This window comes from Leptodactylus fuscus, chromosome 1 (genome assembly GCF_031893055.1).
Source record: "Leptodactylus fuscus isolate aLepFus1 chromosome 1, aLepFus1.hap2, whole genome shotgun sequence".
Classification (NCBI taxonomy): Eukaryota; Metazoa; Chordata; class Amphibia; order Anura; family Leptodactylidae; genus Leptodactylus; species Leptodactylus fuscus.
In genome coordinates this window covers 262,125,547-262,137,633 of record NC_134265.1, presented here as the reverse complement: position 1 = coordinate 262,137,633, position 12,087 = coordinate 262,125,547, and the positions used below count along the sequence as shown (strand labels likewise).

General features: G+C 44.1%; 1 protein-coding gene across 1 annotated transcript; it reads left to right on the top strand.

Annotated features, from left to right (window-relative positions):
* The first annotated feature begins 228 nt into the window (after window positions 1-228).
* On the top strand, window positions 229-11,868 carry PLA2G12A (phospholipase A2 group XIIA). The gene is made up of 4 exons (XM_075265379.1): window positions 229-571; window positions 6,326-6,402; window positions 7,136-7,301; window positions 11,111-11,868. The coding sequence occupies exons 1-4, from the start codon at window positions 364-366 to the stop codon at window positions 11,227-11,229; spliced, it is 570 nt and encodes a 189-aa protein (XP_075121480.1). The 5' UTR covers window positions 229-363; the 3' UTR covers window positions 11,230-11,868.
* Window positions 11,869-12,087: the final 219 nt, after the last annotated feature.

Below are 12,087 nucleotides of genomic sequence, written 5' to 3'. Positions count from 1 at the left end.
CTCACAGCCCTCCCCTCACTGCACACCTGTCCTGAGTGTCTCCTCACAGCCCTCCCCTCACTGCACACCTGTCCTGAGTGTCCCCTCACAGCACTCTCCTCACTACACACCGGTCCTGAGTGTCTCCTCACAGCCCTCCCCTCACTGCACACCTGTCCTGAGTGTCTCCTCACAGCCCTCCCCTCACTGCACTCACTGCCCGTCCCACACTGATGATGTCAGCGGCAGAAGAGCCGGACTCTAATGACTGTACAGTTATGAAGAGTAGTCCGTTAGCGCTGCGATACCTGATGTGAATAGCTGCCCTTGCCTCAGCTCTCCGTCACTACAGGCTCGGCTCAGTCATTCGTCGTCCCGCCGGCCATGAGCCCCTACCTGCAGCTGCTGGCTGTCTTATACTCCGTGCTCCTGACTGTGCGGTCCCGGGAGCATCAGGAGCCGGAGACCCCAGACTGGAGAATGACCCTGAAGACCATCAGGAACGGAGTGCACAAGATAGACATGTATCTGAATGCTGCCCTGGACCTGCTGGGAGGAGAAGACGGCCTGTGCCACTATAAGTGCAGGGACGGTAAGAACCGCACGGTAGTGGTTGGGAACTATGTGAATAGTACTGTAGCCAGCTGTTGCTGTTGGGGATGACATATGGCTGTGGAGCTGTACACTGCTCTAGTTTGTGGGGTCCCAAATACAAGGCAGTCACCAGTGGTGCTAACCCTTACAGATAGTCTGTTTCCACCTTCAGGAAAGTGCATTCTGTATGTATTACTCTGTATTGCACCATAAGGCAGGCATCCAGCTAGGCCTTGCCTCAGGTGACATTCATAGTAACACGTATTCCTCATTATTGCGTGTATACATCCTGCGCAGTTCTTCAGCAAGAAAGCGCTGTGTATTTTGTGCGCTGTATGTAAACTCTCAAATGTACAGCACTATGGAATTAATGGTGCCATATAAATAAACAGTAATAATAACCCAGTCTAAATGTAGTGTCACACCTGGGATGTGGTTTTTCACTTCTGTGTAAGGCCAATTTCACCTGTACGTCATTACAGGCAGCTCAGTTTTGCATTACCACAGTTCCTATAATGATATACGAGTGAAATTAATCGGCGTTTCCCATAGACAGAAGTCAGTAACAAGTCAGTTTGTGAAATTTCTTCTCACTTAGCTATTCTACAGTCAGGCTCAGTTCACATCTGCGTTCGGGCTATTCCATTCACCTATCCGTGAGAGAAAAGCACTGCAAGCAGTGCTTTTCTCTCCACATTTTTCTTGCGGAAACCACACAAACCCGATTATAGTCTATGGGGTCCACGGGTTTCCTAAGGTAACCGCTTTTTTACGCAGATTAGGTTTCCATTCAGGGGGTCCCCAAGTAGACTCCCCGAATGGAAACACATGCACAGATATGAACCGGGCCTAAGCTGTGAGTGGTATTGTAGATACAAGTAAGGGTATGTTCACACAGCGTTTTTTTGCAGGCGGATTTTGAAGCGGAATCCGCCTCAAAATCTGCCTGCAAAAATTGCTCCTATTGACTTCAATGGGAGCTGCTTGCTTTTTTTTCCCGCTAGCTAGTAGACACGCTCCTGTTTAGGCCCATTCATTTGGGCCTAATAAGAAGTGGGATGCCACGACGGAATGCCAATGCACTGCATTGGCATCCCGTTGCAGCTAGCCATACTATAAAAACCACACGGCAGAAATATTTTTAAGAAATTGTTCCTTTGCTTCCCCTTCTAATGCTCCAATTCTTGTTTACTTGACTGGTTCTACTTTATGTACAGACAGCAGGAATAGAGCAGAATTGCTCACTTCCAGCATATTTCTCAGTGCTTTGCAAACGTAAAAATGGGTAAACAGTCGGTAAACTGCAGTGCCAACTGGGGTGTGGAAAGAGTGACATTGTACATCTTTAGTACAAGAAAGGACATTGCTCCAAAGCTAGGCCACAACTATTCCTATATATGACCTTTTTATGGGGTAGAGTGAATAGTAAATATCGCGCCAATGTTTTTAAACCCCTACCATTCACTGCCCCCTTGGTCTACAGCAGGATTTCATGACATTTGTTTTCAGATGACCTCATGTCTTTAGGAAATAAATTCCTGTGATAGTATTCAGGCGTCGGTTTTATTATACCATAATTCAAGGTTTTGCAATCATTACTGTTATGTTCTACTGTGACTCCAGAAAAATCAATGGACTAGAAGATAATGGGACACTAATCCGGGTTTACAGTACAGGGTTGAAAGTAAGAGCTGCATGCTGGCTGGCTGCTATGGGTACAGCACTTTACTCACATACAGTCTTTTAGATGCACTTTGTTTCTGAGATAATATACTAGCTTTTCTTTCCATGTGCGGACATGTCTGCTTTCACACAACCCCTTTTAAGGCTGAGTTCACACAGAGTTTTTTGGTCAGGAATCTGCCTCAAAATCAGCCTCCCAATAGAGTTCTACTCTGCATCTTTAAGGACTTGTTTAACTGACAATACCTGGGATTCCATTGTTGACCCCTGATTGAAGGGAATTGGTGACCCCTTCCCCTCACAAGAAATTTTTAGTTTTTAATTTTTCCTTGCTGTCACCTTTTCTGTTCACATAGCCATGGTTTTTAAAGTTCTTCGTAAAGGATGAGCTAACGTTTGTAATCTGAGTATTGGAGATACTGCTTTTGTTTGTCAATATATAATTGGCATCTTTGAAACAATTGGGGTGTTAAGCGGCAATGCCGCCATTGCTCCAAAGAGCTCATTTACATATTGCCAGGAACAGTACATTGCCTATGGAGATGCCGGTTCACAAAGAGAAACTGTTTGATTCAGGTGATTCTAATGTATCTACGGTATCTGTAGGGCTGGGTTGATATGCTAGGTTCTCCATGTAAAGGGGAAGACTTGTTTATACTGTCTGAATGTAGGACAGTGCAGGCTTAGACTCTCTTAAAACGCATTTTGGATGCCAGTCTTATTCAATTTCCCAGCTGGCACTAGAGGCACCTGAATTAATAAGACGTTCCACCCTCTTAATACTTTTGGCATACTCCTGTGCACCAGATTAGACATCTTCATCTGTTTTCTTGTATGAGTTAAAGAGGACCTTTCACCATATCTGGGCACAGGCAGTGTTATATACTGCCAGAAAGCTGACAGTGCGCTGAATTCAGCGCACTGTCGGCTTTCCCGATCCGTGCCCGGTGTAAAGCGCTATCGGTCCCGGTACCGTAGCGCTTTACAGTCAGAAGGGCGTTTCTGACCATTAGCCAGAGACGTCCTTCTGCCTCGCGGCGCCAATCGCGCTGTGCTGTGGAGCGGGGAGGAACGCCCCCTCCCTCTCCTGATAATGCTAGTCTACGGACAAGCTGTGTGAGCAGAGGGAGGGGCGTTCCTCCCGGCTCCACAGCACAGCGCGATTGGCGCCGCAAGGCAGAAGGACGTCTCTGGCTAATGGTCAGAAACGCCCTTCTGACCATAGAAGAGCTACGGTACCGGGCCGTAAGCTCTTCACACCGGGCACAGATCGGGAAAGCCGACAGTGCGCTGAATTCAGCACACTGTCAGCTTTCTGGCAGTATATAGAACTGCCTGTGCCCGGATATGGTGAAAGGTCCTCTTTAAAGTAAATTAATTGGTACAAGGCAGAACTGCCCACTTTCATAAAAAGTGGCAAGTGGGACGGTGAAGGATTGATGTGCCACATCTTTCACACAAGAAAGGGCCATGTGCCAAAAATACAATGTATCATATATATACAATAGCCATCTACGCTACAAAATTGAAGTCATTTCTCTCCAAAGAGTTGCATCTTAAAGGGGTTGTCCTAGTACAGGCACACATACCCTAACCACTGGATAGGAGATTAGTGTCACGTTGTTGGGACACAAAGTGGGCAAAAACCGTCTATTCAAGTATTTGATTGTTTTGCTAGTTCAGGGTTCACTGTGGCGAAGAAATTGATTTTATTAATTTGGATATTTTCTGACAGGGGGTGGTAACTTCAGATAGCTGTGTATTCAGTTTTATACCACCTAGAACAGTGGTTCTGGTATTGTATGATATTTGGGCATAAAGAACGAGGACAGAGCCTGTTTTCTACTAAAAATCAATTGGGTTAATAAAGTAGATTACAAAATGCTCGCCAAATACTTGCATATGCTGTTTTAAAAACAAAACACAACCTAGGGATATTGGGATGCAGCTCATCTCACTTTCTGTGAATGGTCTTATGGATCAAATGCATAAAAGCAGTGTGTTAACCTGCCAACTCTGCAACCCTGCAGTCTTCAGATACACTTTGTCATTCAATGACATTTAGAGATTTTGCCTAGATAATATATCAGTGATCTGAAGATACATTATCAGCCATGCTTACCTTTATCAGGTCACTGACTATAATGAGCAGAGAGTGCATCAGATATCTTGTGCCATACACGTCCACTGAAATACTCTCTTTAACCTGTATTAACCTCATGGCACTGTAGTCAATTTTCTTTTTTTTTTTTTAATTTGTTTTTCATTACCACCTTCCAAGAGCCTTTAATTTAATATACAGTATACAGCATATAATACTATGTGGGGGCGACTGTGCAGCATGGAATACTGTGTGGGGACAGTCATGAAGCAAATTATACTGTGGGAGGTCAACCTTGGAACATATTATACTGTGTTTGGGGACCAATGTGCAACATATTATACAGGGGGAAGGGGGGGGGCACTGTGCAGAATATTATACTGTTTGGGGACCCTTCATTATTTACATTACACTCCATCTATATTATAGGAGACATATGATATTATCACAGGCTGTAATTACATTGCACAGTCACTATAGAAAAGATCTGTACGATGTAAATAGCGAAGAGGTGAGGATGCTTTCAAAAGTACCATGGTCCCTTCAAACAATTGATCAGCAGGGGCCCTGGCTGTGCGGTCCCCGCAGATCAGATGTTTACTAGAACACTCAACTCCCAGTATTGTTTCCATGATGGGCGCTGCACTGCTCACTCACCATATGCTTGATAACCACAGTTGTAAGTACTATAGTTGTATGGGCCATGTTAATGTATCCTGGTGGTGGTCCACTGGATACCATTGGTATGTCCTAGACATCCCTGTTTGATGCTGAATGTAAATAAATAATAAGTAGACATACATAGTGTTACAAGAAGACTATTTATGCAGGGAAACAATAACTATGACAAACATTTGTAATGCGCTTTCCTTGCTGAGACTCAAAGTGCAGGGAGCATTGTGAAATGGGAGAATTAGTGGCTGTCATCCTCATCCCAACACCCACAAGGCAGAGTTGTTTGTACGGGGAACCAACTTACCCATTAGTATATTTTTAGCATGAGGAAAGAAACCCACACAAACGTAGGGAGAACATAAAAACTCTATGCAGATATTGCTCCTAGTCGGATTTGAACCCAGCTGCCCTACAACAAAATGCCCTTGATACATATATGCAGGGGTGTAACTACTGGGGTAGTAAGGGTAGCGGCGGCCACAGGGCCCAGGACATTAGGGAGCCTGGCGACAGCCTCTACCGCTGCGTTGTTTTTTTTTTTAAAAGGCCGTTACCAGCTGGAGTTACTCCAGCCAGTAACGTACCCTATTTACTTACCGATCCTGGCAGGGACCCCTGAGTATAATGATCAGAGGTCCAGGAGAGGTAAGGGAAAATAAAAAAAAAAAACAGCATTACTTACCTCTCCGGGCAGGCTTCGGGCCTACTTCAGTGACGTTCCTGACGTCACATGACCAGGCATGCGTCCTTATGATTCCGAGCACTCCTGCAGGCCTCGGCCATAAAACGGAGGCGGCATGGTTTTTATGCCGCCCACTCGGCATTTTGAGCAATTGAAATACTCAAAAACCTCCTCAGCTACGTATATGTTATAGTACAGCAGAACATATGTAATAGTACAGGAGATGTAGGTATGGAGTTTTTAAATGGAGTGTTGGAATTGCCATGTACAGTAGTTGTTGGCAAGTGCAAGGAAAAGTCTCGTGCATAGTAGTAAGCATGAGACTTTTTTTTTTTTTTTTTAGTGTAAATGATCTTTACAGGAAACTATGACACCGGTAGAGGTATTATTATGGTATCTGCCTGTAGCATAGACTAATAGTTGTGCTGAGATGGCAGGGCCTAGTGAAGTACTCCAGACCATGACATGACAACCCTTCAGCAAGCTGCTAATGCATCAACAGGAGGGAAGTCTGTGATTGCGGGACATAGAAAGCTCAAAAACATAAGCGTAATTGTTAACTTCTATGACAGTGTTTGAACTTGCTAAAATGTATTTGTTTTCTCCCATAGGTTCTAAGGCAGTTCCTCGCTATGGCTACAAACCTGCACCTCCAAATGGATGTGGATCTCCTATATTTGGAGTTCATGTAAATAATTCCTTTTTATATTGCAGTTCTAAAATAACTAGAATTTACGGGGTTAGTGGACAATGAGACATGTATAAATCCTATAAAAAGTATGGAATTAAAGTGTTGCATGTGTTGTGTTCCTGAGCAGAGAAATACAGCACAGCTTCTGAGCTAAGAATTCTTTTAAAGGGATTCTATCATTAAAATCACATTTTTTGTTGATCACCCGTAGGAATAGCCTTGAGAGGCTATTCTTCTCCTACCTTTAGATGTCTTCTCCGCGCCGCCGTTTGGTAGAAATCCCGGTTTTCGTCTGTATGCAAATTAGTTCTCTCGCAGCACTGGGTGCGGTCACCAGCACTCAAACAGCACTGGGGGCGTCCCCAATGCTGCGAGAGAAATCTTCAGCGCCGCCTCCATCTTCTTCAGGAATGGCCTCTCTGCGCGTCTTCTTCCGGAGCTGGGTTCAAACTTCTAGGCCTCGGGCAGAGCCCACAGGACTCAAGAAAATGGCCGCATACTTACTGTGTCCACTGTGGGACTATTAAAGGACTATCTTATATTAAAGATGATGACACGATATTTTGCTGCTTAGACCCCCAACAAAAAAAAGATACGAGTAGTTACCATTGTATTGATGGCTTAAAATCTCATTCCTCCAATTTTGTATTAGTATTATTGTAGTATTATTAGAAAATAGTTTTTTAAATTATCATCTTAGCGGTTACTTTTTTAAAATTTTTTCCACCAGTTTGACATTGGCATTCCCTCAATGACTAGATGCTGCAACCAACATGACCGCTGCTATGACACGTGTGGAAATCTGAAGAGTGATTGTGATGAGCAGTTTCAGAGCTGCCTCTCCAAAATATGCAGAGATGTGCAGAAAACATTAGGCATTTCTGAGAGTGTACAAGGTGAGACCACCGGGAGCACTAAAATCTTTCATGTTTTCATTGTTGTAGCCTCTGGCACAGTTACAGGGTCAGCTCTGTAGCCGGTTGTGGAATCGTGTGTTGTAATCCATGTGTTAAAATTCTAAAAGGATGTTATCTTGGTCATTCATTCCATATCTGCAGGATATGCCATAAATGCGTGATAGCTGTAGATCCCACGTCTTGTAACTGCATCTATAGTTCTCTGACCCCTGTCTTGCTGCCACAGTGAAGGGAGGTCACACGTATTGGTCATTCCAACCACCTGTAAAGTTGCTCTTTTAGGCTTAGTTCAAACGCAATTCCGCGTGTGCATATTCCGTCGCGGCTGCCATGACGGGATCCCGCTCTAGTGCACGGCATCCCGTCGCGGCTTTCCGCTCTGGATTAGGCCCAAACGAATAGGCCTAGCCCGGAGCGTGCTGCCGCAAGGCGAACACCGCTGCTGAATCAGCTGCAGATTCCGCCTGAAGAAAGGACAGCGCGATTCTTTTTTTCTACATAGACTACCATTGTGAGGGGGTGGATTATGACATGGATTCCATGCCAAAATCCGCCCCCTCTTGTCCCGTGTGAACGGGGCCTAAGTGATAGTAGCTGCTTTCTCAGCTATTTTCGGCGTTCCCATACATCTTTTAATGTAACACAACTAAGGGTGCATTCACACTACGGAACGCCAGCGTGTATCAGAGCCGTACACGCCGGTATTACAGCAGGGCTGCCGGACACTTCCCATTCATTTCTATGGGAGCCGGAATGCGAGCGCTCCCCATAGAAATGAATGGACTGCTTTTTTCCATTCATTTCTATGGGGAGCGCTCGCATGCCGGCTCCCATAGAAATGAATGGGAAGTGTCCGGCAGCCCTGCTGTAACGCCGGCGTGTATGGCTCTGATACACGCTGGCGTTCCGTAGTGTGAATGCACCCTAACACAGTAAATTCTGCTATGCTGGATTCTATGTAAAATGGAGCTAGTCTGTGGTTTTCCCATACACTATTAGACAGACCCCCACTAACCCCATGAATGGAAAGACCGCACTGAGGTGCTTGGTTGAGAGAGACTTTGCACAGACAACAAATCGGAAATCAGCTCTTTATTTTACTATCAATTTGGCCATTTCATTCTATTTAACGGGAAAAGGCATTTAATAAAATAATATTTCCTTATTTTCCAAATTAAATATCATAACACTAAAAGTAGTAAATTATACTTTTAAGATTATTCTCAACACAAACATTCTGTAGCTGCACTATATTTTAAATTGACATGTTATCTTAATATAATACAGAACGCTTAATATAACACAGAACGCTGTAATAACTAGAATACCATGGTGGTCTAGTAGTGCTATTAAGTGTCTCACTGGCGTTTCCTCTCACTGCCTTCATCATGCTTCATGTAATGATGCCTAACCACGTCTGCGACCATGCATGATGAAGGATTATAAAGTGGTGATGTATTGGAAATGGTTTGGGGTTCAACAGTGTTAGTGGTCGGTCAGCTGGTTTAGCGTTGCTAAACGTGAAAGTTTGGGAGCCATTGTATTAGTTATAGCAAGAACAGCCACTAGGTGTCAGCATCGCCTGATGAGACTAACTTGCCTTTTATTATTGCTTTCACCCCTTTTTCCCCTAGTTAAGCTTTTTCTTTGTATAATACTTTGCACTACATAATGTTAAGCCATTTTTGTAAAAGTATTGGGATGCTACTGCACAATTTAAAGATATTGCACCAGGCACTTCAATTTGTAATAGTGGGGTGGGAAATAGGTAAAGCTTGTTGCTTGGCTAGGCAACCGTAGGCACGTTTGTTAAAGCGGACCTTTTATGTGCCTCTGTCAGTTTAGGGAAATCAATACTAAATGCCAACGATATCTCTGCAAGCAGGGCAGATACCGGCAAAGCTAACAGTGCATTGGATTCCGTGCACTGTATGCTTTCCAGTGATATATAACCTGGTCAGTGTTAGAGGACATGAAAGGTCCTACATTAAATGCAAATATTTCTGGAAAATTAATGGCATTGTGGGTTGTAAGTGAATTATTAAGAAGGCATATGAAGACATTGATGCCATTTTTGACTGGACTGTGGCAGTCATTTATGTGGCCTCTTTCAGGAACCATGTAGTTAGCAGCCCTGAACTGTATAGCTATTATATGAGCATTTGCAGCACACTGCTTTATGGTATCAGGGATATAGAAGAATTCTTAATTTAGTCTGGACTGTGAACATCATGGAAAATGTCAAGTAATTCAAAACCAATGGGAAAGTTAAAGCATTTTGCCCATGAATGCATCATATCTCCTATACACTGATCATGAGAAGGGTGGGCTGCCTTTACATCTATCTGAATGGAGCAGCAGTTACACTAGTGGGTGCCACTACCTTTTTATGGGACTGTCTAAGATGGCCGAAATACAGCTTGGGCAGTCCCATAGAAATTAATGAAGTGGCGGCACTGCCACTAGAGGTCAATGGGCGACCGTGCAGTTAGGGAATAAGTTGCATTCATGGCTAAACTACTATAAATGTTTAATCAGTGGCGTAACTACCGTGGTAGCGGCTGCCACAGGGCCCGGGACATTAGGGGGCCCGGTGACAGCCGCTACCGCTGTTTAGCTTTTTTTTTTTTAGTAGGCCGTTATGGACCCTATTTACTTACCGATCCTGGCTGGGCCGGGATCGGTAAGTGACACCACGGGCCCCACAAACACTATCATTATACTCGGGGGGGGGGGGGGGGGGGGGTCTTTGCAGACCCCCGAGTATAATGATCGGGGGCCCAGGAGAGGTAAGAAACCTAAAAAACACTGTTACTTACCTCTCCATGATCTTGCCAGGCCTCCTTCCTAGTTGTCTGACATATCTGACGTCACATGAACCCGGCCTGCGTCCCGGGTCATGTGAAATTCGACGTCTTTGAAGAAGGACGGCAGTGGAGGCCGAAAGCGTAGGAGACGGGGGACAGGTAAGAAACAGTAGTTTTTTATGTTTTTATTCCCCAGGGTCTCCGATTATTTTACTCTGGGGTCTGAAAAGACCCCAGAGTATAATAATTGTTTATGGGTGTCCACAGTGGGACATAAAAGTGTGTGCAGGGGCGACTATGGGACATAATACTGTGTGCAGGGGCCACTAAGGGACATAGTACTGTGTGCAGGGCCACTAAGGGACGTAATACTATGTGCAGGGGCCACTATGAGGTATAATACTGTGTGCAGGGGCCACTAAGGGACATAATACTGTGTGCAGGGGCCACTAAGGGACATAATACTGTGTGCAGGGGCCACTAAGGGACATAATACTGTGTGCAGGGGCCACTAAGGGACATAATACTGTGTGCAGGGGCCACTAAGGGACATAATACTGTGTGCAGGGGCCACTAAGGGACATAATACTGTGTGCAGGGGCCACTATGAGGTATAATACTGTGTGCAGGGGCCACTAAGGGACATAATACTGTGTGCAGGGGCCACTAAGGGACATAATACTGTGTGCAGGGGCCACTAAGGGACATAGTACAGTGTGCAGGGGCCACCAAGGGGCATAATAGTGTGTGCAGGGGCCACTAAGGGACATAATACTGTGTGTAGGGGCCACTAAGGGACATAATAGAGCACGGAGGAGGGGGTCGGTCGAGGTCTTCGGTGTCGGTTGGGGGGGGGGCATGTCTAAAGTTCACCACGGGGCCCCGCCATTCCTAGTTACGCCACTGTGTTTAGTGTATTAAAATGTATGTAAAAGATTTGTAAATGTTTCTAATTCTAATTTTCTTATTCTTTTCCCTTAGCTTGTGAATCAACTGTGGCACTCCTGTTTGATGCCGTCATACATTTGGGATGTAAACCGTACATGGAAAGCCAAAGAGCTGCATGCGTTTGTCCATATGAAGAGAAAATAGACCTATGATTGAGAATTTCTAAAGACACACAGTTACCATAGCTTGTGTGTGCACAACTGAAGGACTGGACAAAGTTATTTAATGCTTAATGAAGGAAATATGTTTTTAGCATATATTATGGATAATTAAGCTCAGGATATGTGATTTCATTTTTACAAAACTATGCACTTTTTCTTTGTATAATACACTGCACTACATAAGGGTAAACAGGGTTAGCTGATCACTTTAAAATGGATGTCTTTGCGCTTTTGTTGTAAATGTGTGTTGGGGCGCTACTTTTTAAGGTTGGGCGAAACCTTTTTGATGGCAACTTTAGGCACGACTTAAATATTTGTGCAACGTCTGCATTGAATTAACTTATAAAGGAAACAGGATCTTCTACTTTTTGCCATTCCTGTGTGATTTATTAGATGAATCTCATTGAAGATGCAACATTGGATACACTGGAAACCCCACTGCCAAAGCCCTCTTATAGCGAAGTCCTAATTGATAAATTATTGCTTAAAACATTTGTATTTTTATGTACACTTTGCAAACTGCATCCCTTACTGAAGCCACTATGTGGACGTTGTAGCAAATGGAAGCACATTTTAATAGGTGATGTCTGATGATAAAGTCAATTCATTATTAAATAAGTGAAAATTTCACTAAGCTGTTTCGGCTCTTATTTTTATTTTTCTTGGTCAGACTGTCGGTCTGTGGAAATTGGTTTAGTTTATAGACATACCGTGTTACTCAAACTATAAGACCTAATAAGATCTGAAAATAAACCTTAGCATGATTTTTCAGGATTTGTGAAGTATACTTGAAATATACGCCCTACTCCAAAAATAAGCCCTAACTACAATTTAACCCCTTGACAACCC